Below are 13,705 nucleotides of genomic sequence, written 5' to 3' on the forward strand. Positions count from 1 at the left end.
TGGCCTTGGTACCGCCGTAGGTCATCTGGAATTTATCACTGGAGAATACGACCTTATACAAAACTTAAATAATACTTAAATTGTGGGAATATATATATTACAATCAAATTAGCGGTTCCCCATGTACAGGGGAATAGTTAATCCTTTCTAGTGAATCTAAGACAGCAAATCTTAATTTATTTTGGTCTATGGGAGTATCGTTCAACTCAGGATTTAATCTGGATATGATCGTTCTTGCTAGTTTTGGCATTATCGGTAGTGTATGCACAGCTAGACATAATAGTGAGCTACATGCAGTCCATATTATATCTTTAAAATTTTGCTCTTCAGGTCGTAGTTTCCATACTTTATTTAGTGTCAGGAATTTATTGATCTTGATGGCCATAGTTTCTAGGTGTTCCATGTATCTATCTACTCTTCCAGTGGTGATATAGCCCTCAAGGATATCTTGATCAGAGCCAAGAGTGTCTAGTATATTACCATAATACTTACCAGGAAACTCTATTTTTCCGTTCCACCTAATGTTCAAGAGACCAGTTACTCTATAACATGCCGCTGCGAATGTATTTCTTACGGTATTTTCAGACTGTCTAAAATTAGAGGAATGAAACTCGAAGTCATTTCCAAATTGACCCAAAGTCATCAACATAAATCTAGAAATGTCAGAAGAATGCAATGGCATCGCCGGAGTCACGGATCCATATGATTTTGACATTTTTTCACCTTTACATAAAATCCATCCGTGGATATAAAACTTATCAAACGGCTGGATTCCCAATGAAAACAGTATAGCTGGCCATAAAAACGAATGAAAAGTAAGGATATCCTTTCCGATTACTTGAATTAAGACGCTCTTTCTGTGTATTTCGTTAGTGATTTTGTTTGTCATGTCATTTAAAATTTGATCAATATTTTCATCTGAAAGTGACAAAATACCTGATAAATAACCTAAAAATGCATCAAACCATACATAGAAAGTCTCAGTTATACCATAATTCGATGAACCATGAATAGCACAATCAACAGGAGGGGTAATATCGCATACGCAAGGTATTTTTACACCCCAAGTATAATTTCTTCGGGTGATTGCAACATCTGGAAGTTCTGATTCCAGAATTTTCATAATTTCACTATATCGCGTTTCTGGAACAACCGACGTTTTATGTTCAATGAAAAATTCGGTAAGTTTCTTTCTCCAAGAACTCAACTTAAAAAAATATGCTGGTTCGTTCACTGGGATTACATCAAATCCTTGAGGTGATTTTCCATCGGAAACTTGTGATTGTGGAAAGTATAAGTCCTCTTTAGGCGAAAAATAACCTTTGTGAATCCCTCGATATATGAATCCTCTTTTTAGCAATATCTTGAATATCTGTCTGACAAAGAGTTTGTTTTTTTCTTCATCAGTGTGTATTGAAATATCAGAAGAAATGTCATAGGCGTTGAACATATTCAGGAATTTACTCCTATATTCCGAAACATAATCTGCAGGATCCTGATTAAATAGTTTGGACCTTCTTTCTATTTTTGAGCCATGCTCATCCGTTCCTACCAGTAGCTTTACATCGTTCCCTTTAAGTTCCAAGAATCTCTTGATGACATCAGCAAAAACTACGGTGTATGAGTGACCCAAATGCGGATCGCCGTTTATATAAAAAAGAGGGGTTGTTATTATAAACGATCCATTTGTATTTTTACTGGCATATTCTGCGTCAACAAAACTAGACTTCAACTTCCTATTTTTAATTTCATTTTCTTTAGCGTTTCTAGGCACCAGATACACATTTTTGCGCCCTGGAAATATATTGAAACAAAGAAGCGACGGAAAATTGATACATATGATGAGATAGAAATATTTTATGTGCATAAATCTTAAATAATAATGTTGAATTCAAACTTAATTGCAACTTTGTGTTATGAATATGAGACTCAATAAACATTTCTCAAAAACGGTCTACAGATATAATACACAGAAGACAACTTTAATAAAAAATACGCCATTAATTTTTAAGGAATCCTTAATAATAAATATAAACTCTAAAGTAATGGATTCTGAACGAGGGTCTCTGCTACAAAGTGTCGCTATTCCAATATTATTACTTTTAGCACAATTTATTTCAAGTGTATTTTTAATATTAGATTGCTAATGGTATACTTGAGTAAATTGTAATACGTGCAAAGATGCTGAACTCCGTGACTCACGATGAAGAGGAGGAAAGTGCTTTGGATAAGTTATTTAAGCTTATTTGCAAGGATAAAAATCGCAAAAGGGTGAATCCAGAATCTCTAGAGTGTGATAACTTTGGCGAATTCAACATCCCAGAATTGACTGAGGAATCGGACGCCGAAAGTGATGTTGCATCAGAAATAACCGCTGATCCTTTACCTAGAGATTTGTACGAAAGTTTTAATGATGATTATGAAACATTTTTAAGTTCCAATGCTCCTATTGTGGGCGAGTGTTTCGTAGATCATCCATTATTTGCCAGTTACAAAGTTAAAAGCAAAACACCTGTCTTGGAGCGCGTTTTGAAATCAAATGCAGTACCAGACCCAGTAGAAAATGGGAGCTACTATTTTATTTCAAAGAATCTGATTAAAAAGCTGCATAAATTGAGCAAAGATGCCGAAAATAAGGTAGACATTCCACAATTATCCAATCGCATTCGCTACCTTTTCCATTGTATAAATTCCTACTTGGATGTTCTTTATGTTGATCATCATACTAGGAATTTGGATGCTGTTAGATTTGTTTGTTCGCTGCACATAGCAAATCACATTTCAAAAGGCTCCATAAAAAAACTTGATTCGACGGAAAACGATGGAAAAGTCGACAATAAGGACCTTGGCAACGAAAATACGCATAATCGATCTGAGGGTTTTACTAGACCCAAAGTTTTGGTACTTTGTGGTTTGCGCTGTATTGCTTACGAAATAATTACATATCTGCTTATGCTACTCCCACCATCAAAATCGGTATTTTCTGACTTTAACACAAACGTTAACTTTAGGATGAAAGTTTAGAACGCTTTGAGAATGAGTTCTCACTGGGTGAAGATGACTTATCGGATCAAGTTGAAATGTTTTCCAAGACAAAGAAGCCACAGGATTTTGTAAACACATTCAGTGGAAATCAGGATGACGCATTTAAAGTTGGAATACGTTATCAATCAGGAATCTTGCACCTTTTTACTCCGTTTTATTCTAGTGATATTATTGTTGCATCTCCTTTGGGGCTCAGATCAATTGTTGGACATAAGGTTTCACATGATTCATCATCAATGTATATTTTAGGGTGACGGTGATTCTGATTATGATTTCTTGTCATCAATAGAAATTGTCGTTTGTGATAGAATCGATATAATAAAATTCCAAAATTGGCGTTTATTCTCGGACTTGTGGAAGGTTTGTATAAATCAATAATTGTTTACATTACTATAGCTAATAAATCAGCCTTTGGTAAAGTGGAGAGATGGAGATATAAGTAAAATTCGCATGAGTGTAATTGATGGGCAAATTGGGGAATATAGACAAAACATTCTAGTTTCATGCTCTAGGAATGCTGTATTTAACTCTCTATTTAAAAATGGCAAAAACAAGAGAGGGTCTATCAGGTTATTCTCTCCCTACACTAGCGATTACATACTTTTGGGCTCGAGATGCAAAATACAACAATTTTTCATAAAGGTTCCCGCATCAAATATAAAACAAGCTAATGAGGTTTTTTTTCATAATGCAAATGTATTTTCTCGCAGGAATTGCTGGACTATTTTATTGACAACATGATGGATAATTTACATGAAGTTAAGGAAGTATTAATAGTCTTGGCCGATTATACTCAGTACTATAGGTAAGAATATTTTTATTACACAAACACTCATTTATTTAGGATATGCAAAAAATTAAAAGCATCTAATTTGGAATATTTAACATGCCATGAATCTAATACATCTAAACAAATGACATTTTCACGCCAGAAATTCTATTCAGGTTAGAAAGTACATTTATCTTACAAACTTTTAGGCTCTGTACCTATTTTGATCACGACGTTTAGATTGCTATTTTTCAAGCGTTATCTCTTTAAGGGAGCCTCTAGAATATTCTTATTACAGCCACCGGAATATGCGCCGATGTATAAGGACTTGTTACGAATGGTCGATCCTGGCAAAAACAATAGCATAGTGTGCTATTATACTCTGTTTCATACGGCTCTGCTCGAGCCAATCGTAGGTACTTCAAGGATAGCATGGCTTATAAAAGCTCCAGATACCCACATAATCCAGTTCCACTAGTATATATGCACTATATATAGATTTCCTGTCTAGGCACTCAGTTTAACACACTGTTGGTTGGTTGTGCTGTACAGTTCACCTTCCCTTAGCCATTTACTATTAGTTTTTTACTTGTGTGTACGGATTTTGTAGAACAAATGTACAATAATTGTTTCTATTGATTTAACCATCTGCTCTTTTTAATTTGTGGACAAGTCTCTTGGATTCCACTAATATGGTCTAATTTTACAATAATTTTGCATCATAATCTAAAGTTATGACTAGTTTCCCTCTTTTACATCGCATATATCCATCTTATTACTATTTTTGCCATGTTTGTAACGCTAGGAGAAGTGAGAACCAAGTTTCCACCAGTGACTCTGGCGATATCACCTGCCTCTTATGTCAAAGTGTCGGATTTGTAGAAAAGGTACGTTTAAACATCTTATCTCCCTCCTATATAAACTTATAATTCATTGTTCTATTTAGGTAACCGTCGGGAATCAGGATGGTACTATGTTTCACTCTGGAGATACATCCGGAGGAAGCTCAAATAGTCGTGGTAATCCCACTCCAGGTGCGTATTAACATACTCACTAGCGTGAGATATTCATTCAATACTCATCTACAGATGTAACACGACTCTTCGCATCGGACCCATTTACATCTGTCTTTGGGATGCCCCTGAATACGTTCATACAGGACGTAATGCAGGGGTATTTCGGAGGTTCAGTGTCGAATGTGGAACAGAGAAATCCGCTGGAAATGGGTTTCGGATCAAGGGATTTTAGTACAATCTTTGGTTCTAGACCAATTTTCACTTCGTACGGAGGATCCAGAGGACGACCCTTTACTGCCAGAACTCCGCTATTTCCGACTGATTTATCAAGAATAATGAGCTCATTTATCAGTAACCCTTTTGATCAACAGGCTATGGACCAGATTTTGCAATATGTAATGGACAATGATCCGAACAGATATGGGTCTCCGCCGGTTGCTAAAGATATACTAAACTCGTTGAAAGTCGAGGTTTTGACTGCAGATACCGCAAGTGAGTGTTATTATACATACTATAAACTCTGTTATATTGTATTTGTAGAAGAATTGGGAAATTGTGCAGTGTGTACGGAAGATTTTAGAGATCAAGACAAGGTACATTGGTTAACCGAGGACAAAAGTCTCTGTGGTCATGCTTTTCATGTGGACTGCATAATTCCTTGGCTAAAAGAGCATAATACATGCCCAGTGTGTAGATTCGAACTTCCCACAGATGACGAAACCTACAACAAACAAAGGGAGTATCTGCGAACAAGAATTGCCGAAGAAGTTCAGAGGAATGCCAATACTCCGCCATCAACATCACGTAATGAATAAATTTTTTAATTTGTATGCTATAAGTCCATAAAAACTCTAACCAATAAGAAAAGGGCTGCTCCGGGAATCGAACCCGGGACCTCTCGCACCCAAAGCGAGAATCATACCACTAGACCAAGCAGCCTGTAGGGGAGGGCAAATTTATAAGAGGAATATGTTATAATACCTGAAAATAATATAAAACTAGAGCAACAGTTGATACAGAATTGAGTGTATAATGTATAACAAAAATTGCATTTCTATTTATGTTGTTCGTGTAACTTAGACAGGCTTCTCCAAGCCCAAACAAAGAATTCTGGATGTCTTTTAATCATACGCGATCCTGATGCCCTTCCTACAACCTAAAGTCGATTTGGGATGTATGAACAATAAAGTTGGCATACCATTACACACTCATCATAAATTAAATTATCGATGAGTTTTTCATAAATTAACTTTGATTTTTCCAAACTTGAGGGATTCTACAAATTGTGTGATTTGGAAAATTTCGTCGAAATACCTGAACCAAGGCTTCGTTTTTATAGTCGAGATACCTAAAAGAATCATTATTACTAAAATAAAGAATGTGAAGCCAACCATTTTACAAGAGATTTCTCGTCACACGATTCGTATTCACACTTTTGAATCAAATACTTTCCTACATGGTAGGCGAAATGCACATATGCACCGTAATCTATAGTTAGGTTACTATGTATGTCTATGGCACTCATAATAGTCTATTTTACAAAAAGTGTCGTTCCACTATCGATTACTCTGCCTTATCAGTGGTTGGGACAACACCATATTCCTATATCGTACGTAGAAAACGTTTATTTTATCAATAGTCTAAAGCAGCACTCTATACATGTCAAAAGGTTCTACCGGAGCAGAACCAGAAGAAAAAACAAACTAGCGTGGGAAAAAGGAGCTGGGCTGCTCCGGGAATCGAACCCGGGACCTCTCGCACCCGAAGCGAGAATCATACCACTAGACCAAGCAGCCAGCGCGGGCGCCGGGATTTGTATATTCATAAAAGAATCATTAAAATGTACAAGGCCATCTTTTGCTGACTTTGAAAATTACCCTGAGTTTTACTACACCTCCAGTGTTTAAAAACGAGTTTATTCTGTCAATATTAAATTAATTGATAAGGTACCTTTTTATATTTTCTATAGCAATAATTTTCGTAGATAAGCATGAATATTTATGGACAAAAATTCACTTATATGATGGAAACATTGGGGGGCGCGGCGTAGGCTGCTTGGTCTAGTGGTATGATTCTCGCTTAGGGTGCGAGAGGTCCCGGGTTCGATTCCCGGAGCAGCCCAGCTCCTTTTTCCCACGCTAGTTTGTTTTTTATATAAATATACACCCAGATATATTGTACATTATTCTATGATTTCCAGATTCTATAATGTCGCACAAGGAATCTGAGCTGAGCAAAGACATCGTTATAATGCTTTTAGCGTATGGTTCGGAGCTTATACAAGTAAGTTTAAACACTTTCCAGTAAATTCCTAACTCTATAAAGGTTTTTTACTTCTTTATACATTTTCATGTAGAAGGGAGGGATTTTACTCAAGCTTAACGCAGTTACAATCGCAACAGGACAATCAATATTGCACAAGTTTTATTTTAATCATAGTCTTAGGAAGTTCAATATTAGGGTTCATATATCAATCTATTTTTATAGACAATTTACAGACGACAGCAGCAGCAGCGTGTCTGCTATCTTGCAAACTCGAAGAAAACCATAGAAAAGTAAACCATATCGTAAAAGTTTTTGAATTTCTACAATATTACGAAGGCAAGCATAAGTGTTCTAGTTCTGGTCAAGATTTTGACAATGTATGTGAATTTCTGTACGACACAAAATGTGTAGCTATCAAAGACAGACATTCTCATAATAGAGAAGGAGATATTGGTAGAATTCGCCTTTAGATTGGATGAAATCATAGTTTCACCTCATAGATATGTCCTGCAATATACATATGCGCTTTTCCGAAATTTGGATCAGTACACATCCCAAAGCGTAGATCAACTGGCACAGAGAGCTTGGGGATATCTGAATGATAGGTATAAACTACACTAAATAGACAACTATTTTTAGCATGAGAACATCACTAATTTGTGAAATCGAACCTGGAGTGATCGCAGTTGGCTGTATATATTTGGCATCTGCTTCGTTAGGAATACCTCTTAAGAAGGACACATTATGGTTTGAAGTATTTAATGCAACTTGGAACGATGTAATCCAAGTTTGCAAGGCACTGGATCACTTATATTCTATGGGACCTGTTTATTATATCGATGTGAATAGGAAATTATCCTAAGCGTATTGCACATTTAATACTCAAAAGATTAATAAAATGCTCAACTACCACAGTATATTTACATGCATAATTTTGTGGTTTAATTCTATCTCTTTTAACTGCAACGTTGTTTCTGTATGAATTTTTCCTTCTATTTTTGTAGATCTCCTTTCGTAGTTATCCTAAAGACCCCAAAAACCTACGGTTCCCCGTAGGATCTGCAAGGGTAATGTAGAATAACCTAAATCCAGAGTGGTTTAATTTGAGTTTTGCTATGTGTAGATGTTTACGTTTGGATAAATGTAGGCACGAGAATAATTGTTAGATTTAAAGTCTGTGCCTTGAAAAGTGGTAATAAGCATACTGTAGAAAGTGCCAAAAAAGAGCATCCAAAACAGACATTGTAGACTAGACGAAACAATAGTAATATCTTGCATATTTAACGGTCAAAAGGTTGCATCGAAGATTATAAATATAAAATAATTAGGGTAAACACACAGAAATATATAACAAACGTTCAGAGATTATGAAATATCTTCAGGAATATAACATAAATACAAGTAACTACAATTCCGAATAGTACCTATTAAATATGTACAGATATCTAATCTTACGGCTAGTTAGCTAATAACTTGAAATCTAATTCTTCATGTGGAAGATAGAGGGTAGCTTTCTTGAACTTAATATTACCAGCGCAGGCCTGGCTTTCTAAGGGATAAATAATGAAGCCCTGAAAGAAGAGGGAGTGATAATGAAGTTAAGTCTTCAATGAACAATGAAAAAAAGAAAGCAAGAGTTCTCTAGAGTAGTACTAATAGAATATTTAGAAGCTTCTAGGAACTGCAAAAAATCATATACCCCAAGGATCATAAAGAAAAGAAATCGGATATTATATTTGCAACATAGTTTTACATAATACAAGTAAGTAGTATAAAAGGTAGCAAATACTAAGTGGCTAAATATTATGCGGTAGATCTATAGATCAATTATCTTATCAAATGATGCACTTGGGAATCTTTCTCTCCAGATTTTAGTAGCTTCAGATTGTTCTTGTTGTAGTGATGCTATATTACTTTCCACGTTACAGGAGTTTATAACTCCAGCAAAGAAATTATGGTGCTTGTGATAAGCTCCAAAGGTAAGATCACTGTATACTTTTTTGGAAAGCATGAATATTCTGCTAATTCGGTCAGCAACACCTTCCTTATCATATAAACAGTATATCAATCCCTCAACATGTTTTATAGTATATATGCCTGATTCTTCAAAAAATTTGGTAAGATAATCGAGATACTTCCATGAACATTCCCTGGGAGTTATTTTACAGGAATTCTCGTCCAAGAATACCCTATTATCAACATCTATAGTTATTTCCCCCAAAAATTTCAATACTATAGACATAGTTTTGTAAAAAATCAAAGATTCATGCGGACTAAGTGTATTGACATTTATGTTAAATAGCAAATGGAAAACAATGGGGAACAGATTGTGGCTAAGGGGATTTTGTCTTGAAGAATTATATATCCTCATTATACATTGCATTTTAAACATAAAAGATAGCTTAGATATTTCTGCTATTTGATAGAAGAAATGGTACAATCCAGAATCATAAACACGTTGGGAAAGAATGTCCCTCATTATTTTGGTGCAATCCTCTAAAGTAGATGATACGCCTTCATTTTTATCTTTAGTATTTTCTTCCATTAAGCATCTGAATCGACCCTTCGCTGCCTTAATAAAATATCCCTGAGAACAATACACATTTCTCAAGCTCAAGAAGTTGTAGTATATGCGATAAGCCAACCTATTCAAACAATAATTGTGAAATTCTAACTGATTAACGTAAATCTCATTATGTTTTTCAATAATTGATGAGTATATATCTTGTGCCATGTCCCACCATTCTAGGGCGGTTTTACCATCTGCGTTACCACTGGGCAAACTTTTGTAGTACAAGGATTTATATTTGTTTGCCATAATAAGTTCAAATTTAAAACTGGGTACTTCGAAAACATTGTCTTTATTCTCTTTTTCCGGTGTGTCTTCAATCAAAAACTTCTTCCATTTTTCCTTTCCAGAATCAAACTCATTTGCACGCAATAAAGCCTTAGAAGCTTTGGCACTAGTTTGCCTGTCACTTTTATCAAGATCACTCGCTTTAGCAAAATCATAATTGCTCGATTCAAAATCACCCATATGCCTATAAATCTTTCCGCGGACAGAGAAAAGATCAACTGATGTAGGTGCTAGATCAAAGACAGAGTTGATTGCATCCAAAGCCTCTTTATGTGCACCCATTAAATCATACATCTTTGCTAGGAATATGTTGACCAATATTAATTTATGGTCGCAAATAATGTTGTGCTCAGTAACCGAACCTGACGTTTCATAAACAATACTTTGTGCTGGAAAGATGTTATGATCCATTTTTCGACCTTTCCTTAGGTTATCACTATATTTTGACAAAAGAAATAATACGATGTATGCGACTTCAAATGTGCAGGTGTGCAAAAAATACTTGAACGAATTAACTACACCTTTGTCAATTAGCTGACATATTATATCATGGGCATGCTTAGCAAATTCTATGCCAGAAGTAAATGATAATACAAAACATTTGTAGAGATATGAATTATTCAAATCCATTTTATCTAAAGCTTCCAACAGTATCTTTGATTCTTCACTAGTCAACTGCCTTGTAAATATAAACAGTGGATATTTATCCCTTTTCCGACTTTTTCTGTATTTCGTATATAAAACATGCTTTGCCGCAGGATTTTTCATCAAATAATCATCAACTACGGATATAACAGTGTTCACATCATCAAGAGAATCTGGTGCAGGTAGCTCATTTAGATCGAGACTACGTGATATATTATTAACATAATCACGATAACTATAGAAAATAGAATAGTTTGACGCTTCCTTAGTACTGTTTCTATTTTTTGAAATATACCTATCGAAATTATGATATAAACTACATTCCAATGTCCAACCAGCAGATGAATATTCTCCATCTATGTCAAATACTTCATTGCTCGGCAATATCGCAGAGGATTCATCCATAAACTCATACTTAAGGTTCAAATCCCCGGAATTTTCATTGCTAGTGATCTCTGAAACGATCTCATGGGCATAATGGGTTAAACTGGAATCATATATTGAGCCCCTTTTTGGCTTAGAATGACTAAATTTGGGTATTAAAAATAAATTCCTAATGTTTTCATCTCTATGTGTAATTAGGTACAATATGACATAGCGTGCATTGTTAGGATTAAGTTTAAGTAGTTGTTTATAACAATCATTTGACAATTTGTAATTTTTGCAAAAAAAGGCCATTTTCCCTTTCAATTCCAAATACGTAATTTTATCCTTAATAACATCACCATGTTTCTCTAGAATCCGTAGACATTCATCAAAATCACCCATGTGCTCATGCACCATTCCTCTATACATGATAGCTTCACTCAATTCATAATCTTCTACCCTATAATTCAGATTAAATAATTTATCTGCCTCTTCCAATACTTTTGCCGCCATTGTTAGGTTTCCACAAAGATGCTGAGAAAAGGCAAACAAAGCCCATTCTCTATAATCCATAGATTTTAGTTTAAGGCCATCGCTGCTAAATCTCCTCAGTGCTGAGTAATCACACAATTCAATTTCTAGACAGCAAATATCTTTATGGAGTCTATCATTGGCTGGATCTTTCTTCAGAGCCATTATAAAACACTTCAGGGCCTCCTTGTAGCGTTTCATATATTTGTATATAACCCCTAGGATGTGCCAGGATATATAGCTGCTAATTCCATATTTAAGCCCATCCTTAGCAATTTCCAGTATTTCATCAATTCTGTCAGGTTCTAGATGATGTAAAATAAGTGCTTTGAAAGATAGAGATTCTCCGTGTTCAGGATATTTTGCTACTAATGTTTCAGCTACTTTTAGTGCCTTTTTATAATTCCTCGAATGATACAATTCCTATATTATTAGATGAGGGGGAAGTCATTAAACTTACCGTCATGTTTCTGAAGATTATTTCATCTTTAGGCAACAATGAGTTCTTCGCTGTGGAATCCTGCCTTATTTGCTCTTTTTTATGTACCATCTTAATAAAAGTTTCATTTAAATAAGTTTACGTGTTTGTTAGGAGCATAGAGTATTTTACATATTTGTTACAGATGATATTCAAACATGGCCAATTACGGTCAAACGCATACTTTAGACTATCCAAAAATAAAGATAGATGGATTATATTTATTTTAACTATGATGCATCAACCCGTGCTAGGTTATTTTTACTAAATATTTGTGTTGAGTATGCGGGTGCGTCTTCCACTTTCCGGAATTTACCGACTTGGATCGCTGCGACAGATGTTATTACATATCTACTTTGAACTTTAAAATTTAATGTTATTTTATACTGTTTAGATTATATGTGTATTGTGGAAATTTGAACCTGCTTGGAGGGGTCTGTTGCACATTTGCTCTGTGAAAATGAGATCAATCTTTTGAACATTTGTATATATTTCCTTGTAGTTTCGTCATTCAATATATGTGCGACTTCAGATGTGAAAATTTTGGATCTTCCAGCACGTTCGTGGATACCAACCATAGTAACACCCATTGGCCAGGCGGCATTGCCAATGGCAAGTAGCATATAAGCATCATGGGCATCTTTATATTCTCCCATTTCACAGCATTCTACGATTCTGAAAAGTTTGTCTAGTGTGTCAATTTCTAGTTTTTGCGATTTTAGTAATTTGAGTAGTGGTTTGATATCTTTCTTTGTTTGAACCAACATGGCTTCTTTTCTCTTTGCTCCAAGTGTATCACCTTTTTCAATAAGCTTGTCTCTCGTGTTTGTTAGTTCATCTTCCCACATCTTTAGCATTTCTACTACCCAGTTAAATATTCTATAAATTTAGATAACCACCGCAGTGAGTGATACCTGTAATGTTTAGAATCTTTAGGCAGATCTTTATAATCCTCGAAGAAATCATAAATTTTGCTTCCTGTACATTATTTGTGGCTGATAGTACAAACCTTTTTTACTTATATATTTGGATGTTATATCATTGTGCCTGGAGTTGTTTAAAGCTGTATGACATTAGATGAAAATACCTTCCCATCATAGTATCCACATATATATTTTGGCTAGATTCTACTTTTTCCACCTCGATTTCATTTTGGTAGAATCTCTCACATCTGTATATATGCATTGTAAATGTATCAGTGGGTAAGAACTGGATGAAAATACCAACCTTTCTTCATATGTTTCACCAAAAATGATTGCTGGTTGTCTTAACTTTCTTAGACGGCGAATAAGTTCATAAGTAGATATATCTAAACCACAATGAAGGTAATGTAAATGAAAATACCGCTTGGTTTCTTTAATGATTCATCAGAATCACTTTTATTTTGTGTTGAAACATTGTAAAAAGTCTCTAGTTTCTGAGAGTACAGATTTTATTTGATAAAGTTCAAAAATACCTGCAATCGCTCGTCTAAACACTTTCTCTTTGCTTCATTCCGCTGTTCAATATCCCTTTTAGCATCTAGTTTTTGTTTTTCAACTTCTTCAGCTCGGTGTATCCATCTTTTGTGGTCTCCTTTCAGGTCTGGGACCAAGAGTTTAGTAGGCAATGTAAACAGTACCTCGTAAGCTTTGTTTCTTCTGATTTATTGCAGAAAATAATTTATCCATATTATATAAAATTCATCATTTGTTAATGAATCACATAAATTTACCCTGTTGACAGGAATTCGG

The 13,705-nt window shown here is 35.0% G+C and overlaps 7 protein-coding genes and 3 non-coding genes across 10 annotated transcripts, besides 1 other annotated feature; 4 read left to right on the plus strand and 6 right to left on the minus strand.

The window, feature by feature from the left end:
- Positions 1-103: 103 nt before the first annotated feature.
- On the minus strand, positions 104-2,054 carry BEWA_042770 (methionine-tRNA synthetase, putative; the record flags this gene model as incomplete). The annotated part of the gene is made up of 1 exon (XM_004833634.1): positions 104-2,054. Exon 1 carries the CDS (start codon positions 1,865-1,867, stop codon positions 104-106), a length of 1,764 nt encoding a protein of 587 aa, XP_004833691.1. The 5' UTR covers positions 1,868-2,054.
- A 127-nt stretch (positions 2,055-2,181) lies between these two features.
- On the plus strand, positions 2,182-4,292 carry BEWA_042780 (conserved hypothetical protein; the record flags this gene model as incomplete). Its single annotated transcript, XM_004833635.1, has 7 exons — positions 2,182-2,976; positions 3,012-3,260; positions 3,295-3,405; positions 3,442-3,720; positions 3,756-3,850; positions 3,890-3,990; positions 4,024-4,292. The coding sequence occupies 7 exons, from the start codon at positions 2,182-2,184 to the stop codon at positions 4,290-4,292; spliced, it is 1,899 nt and encodes a 632-aa protein (XP_004833692.1).
- A 199-nt stretch (positions 4,293-4,491) lies between these two features.
- Positions 4,492-5,650, plus strand: BEWA_042790 (conserved hypothetical protein). Its single transcript, XM_004833636.1, has 4 exons — positions 4,492-4,701; positions 4,761-4,848; positions 4,903-5,322; positions 5,371-5,650. The coding sequence occupies exons 1-4, from the start codon at positions 4,549-4,551 to the stop codon at positions 5,643-5,645; spliced, it is 936 nt and encodes a 311-aa protein (XP_004833693.1). The 5' UTR covers positions 4,492-4,548; the 3' UTR covers positions 5,646-5,650.
- Positions 5,651-5,697: 47 nt separating this feature from the next.
- On the minus strand, positions 5,698-5,769 carry BEWA_042800. Its single transcript has one exon. It is a non-coding gene; the product is annotated as a tRNA-Pro (tRNA).
- Positions 5,770-5,871: 102 nt separating this feature from the next.
- Positions 5,872-6,836, minus strand: BEWA_042810 (conserved hypothetical protein). Its single transcript, XM_004833637.1, has 4 exons — positions 6,222-6,836; positions 6,145-6,178; positions 6,029-6,106; positions 5,872-5,986 (listed from the first exon to the last, which is right to left on the minus strand). Exons 1-4 carry the CDS (start codon positions 6,353-6,355, stop codon positions 5,885-5,887), a joined length of 348 nt encoding a protein of 115 aa, XP_004833694.1. The 5' UTR covers positions 6,356-6,836; the 3' UTR covers positions 5,872-5,884.
- On the minus strand, positions 6,555-6,626 carry BEWA_042820. Its single transcript has one exon. It is a non-coding gene; the product is annotated as a tRNA-Pro (tRNA).
- Positions 6,837-6,879: 43 nt separating the features above from the next.
- Positions 6,880-6,951, plus strand: BEWA_042830. Its single transcript has one exon. It is a non-coding gene; the product is annotated as a tRNA-Pro (tRNA).
- A 32-nt stretch (positions 6,952-6,983) lies between these two features.
- On the plus strand, positions 6,984-7,965 carry BEWA_042840 (cyclin, putative). Its single transcript, XM_004833638.1, has 5 exons — positions 6,984-7,113; positions 7,187-7,291; positions 7,329-7,472; positions 7,507-7,700; positions 7,735-7,965. Exons 1-5 carry the CDS (start codon positions 7,039-7,041, stop codon positions 7,955-7,957), a joined length of 741 nt encoding a protein of 246 aa, XP_004833695.1. The 5' UTR covers positions 6,984-7,038; the 3' UTR covers positions 7,958-7,965.
- Positions 7,966-8,401: 436 nt separating this feature from the next.
- Positions 8,402-8,422: a sequence feature (AT_rich).
- A 489-nt stretch (positions 8,423-8,911) lies between these two features.
- BEWA_042850 (tetratricopeptide repeat domain containing protein) lies at positions 8,912-12,044 on the minus strand (the record flags this gene model as incomplete). Its single annotated transcript, XM_004833639.1, has 2 exons — positions 8,912-11,917; positions 11,955-12,044. The coding sequence occupies 2 exons, from the start codon at positions 12,042-12,044 to the stop codon at positions 8,912-8,914; spliced, it is 3,096 nt and encodes a 1,031-aa protein (XP_004833696.1).
- A 310-nt stretch (positions 12,045-12,354) lies between these two features.
- Positions 12,355-13,690, minus strand: BEWA_042860 (pre-mRNA processing factor, putative). The gene is made up of 8 exons (XM_004833640.1): positions 13,594-13,690; positions 13,429-13,556; positions 13,317-13,389; positions 13,200-13,281; positions 13,060-13,143; positions 12,982-13,019; positions 12,887-12,950; positions 12,355-12,851 (listed from the first exon to the last, which is right to left on the minus strand). Exons 1-8 carry the CDS (start codon positions 13,640-13,642, stop codon positions 12,368-12,370), a joined length of 1,002 nt encoding a protein of 333 aa, XP_004833697.1. The 5' UTR covers positions 13,643-13,690; the 3' UTR covers positions 12,355-12,367.
- Between the last annotated feature and the right edge of the window lie 15 nt (positions 13,691-13,705).

This window comes from Theileria equi (genome assembly GCF_000342415.1).
Source record: "Theileria equi strain WA chromosome 2 map unlocalized gcontig_1105316255037, whole genome shotgun sequence".
Classification (NCBI taxonomy): domain Eukaryota; phylum Apicomplexa; class Aconoidasida; order Piroplasmida; family Theileriidae; genus Theileria; species Theileria equi.

What these genes read in the sequence shown, in the direction of transcription:
- BEWA_042790 (XM_004833636.1), top strand. Translation starts at nt 4,549, where the DNA reads ATGACTAGTTTCCCTCTTTTACATCGCATATATCCATCTTATTACTAT. An exon ending in GTGTCGGATTTGTAGAAAAG is followed by an intron (nt 4,702 to 4,760) that starts GTACGTTTAAAC and finishes TGTTCTATTTAG; the next exon opens with GTAACCGTCGGGAATCAGGA. An exon ending in TTTGACTGCAGATACCGCAA is followed by an intron (nt 5,323 to 5,370) that starts GTGAGTGTTATT and finishes TTGTATTTGTAG; the next exon opens with AAGAATTGGGAAATTGTGCA.
- BEWA_042810 (XM_004833637.1), bottom strand. Translation starts at nt 6,355, where the DNA reads ATGAGTGCCATAGACATACATAGTAACCTAACTATAGATTACGGTGCA. An exon ending in GAGAAATCTCTTGTAAAATG is followed by an intron (nt 6,179 to 6,221) that starts GTTGGCTTCACA and finishes TGATTCTTTTAG; the next exon opens with GTATCTCGACTATAAAAACG. An exon ending in AAAACGAAGCCTTGGTTCAG is followed by an intron (nt 6,107 to 6,144) that starts GTATTTCGACGA and finishes CACAATTTGTAG; the next exon opens with AATCCCTCAAGTTTGGAAAA.
- BEWA_042840 (XM_004833638.1), top strand. Translation starts at nt 7,039, where the DNA reads ATGTCGCACAAGGAATCTGAGCTGAGCAAAGACATCGTTATAATGCTT. An exon ending in TTAGGAAGTTCAATATTAGG is followed by an intron (nt 7,292 to 7,328) that starts GTTCATATATCA and finishes GACAATTTACAG; the next exon opens with ACGACAGCAGCAGCAGCGTG. An exon ending in CTGGTCAAGATTTTGACAAT is followed by an intron (nt 7,473 to 7,506) that starts GTATGTGAATTT and finishes CAAAATGTGTAG; the next exon opens with CTATCAAAGACAGACATTCT.
- BEWA_042860 (XM_004833640.1), bottom strand. Translation starts at nt 13,642, where the DNA reads ATGGATAAATTATTTTCTGCAATAAATCAGAAGAAACAAAGCTTACGA. An exon ending in GAAGAAACAAAGCTTACGAG is followed by an intron (nt 13,557 to 13,593) that starts GTACTGTTTACA and finishes TCTTGGTCCCAG; the next exon opens with ACCTGAAAGGAGACCACAAA. An exon ending in GGTGAAACATATGAAGAAAG is followed by an intron (nt 13,144 to 13,199) that starts GTTGGTATTTTC and finishes GCATATATACAG; the next exon opens with ATGTGAGAGATTCTACCAAA.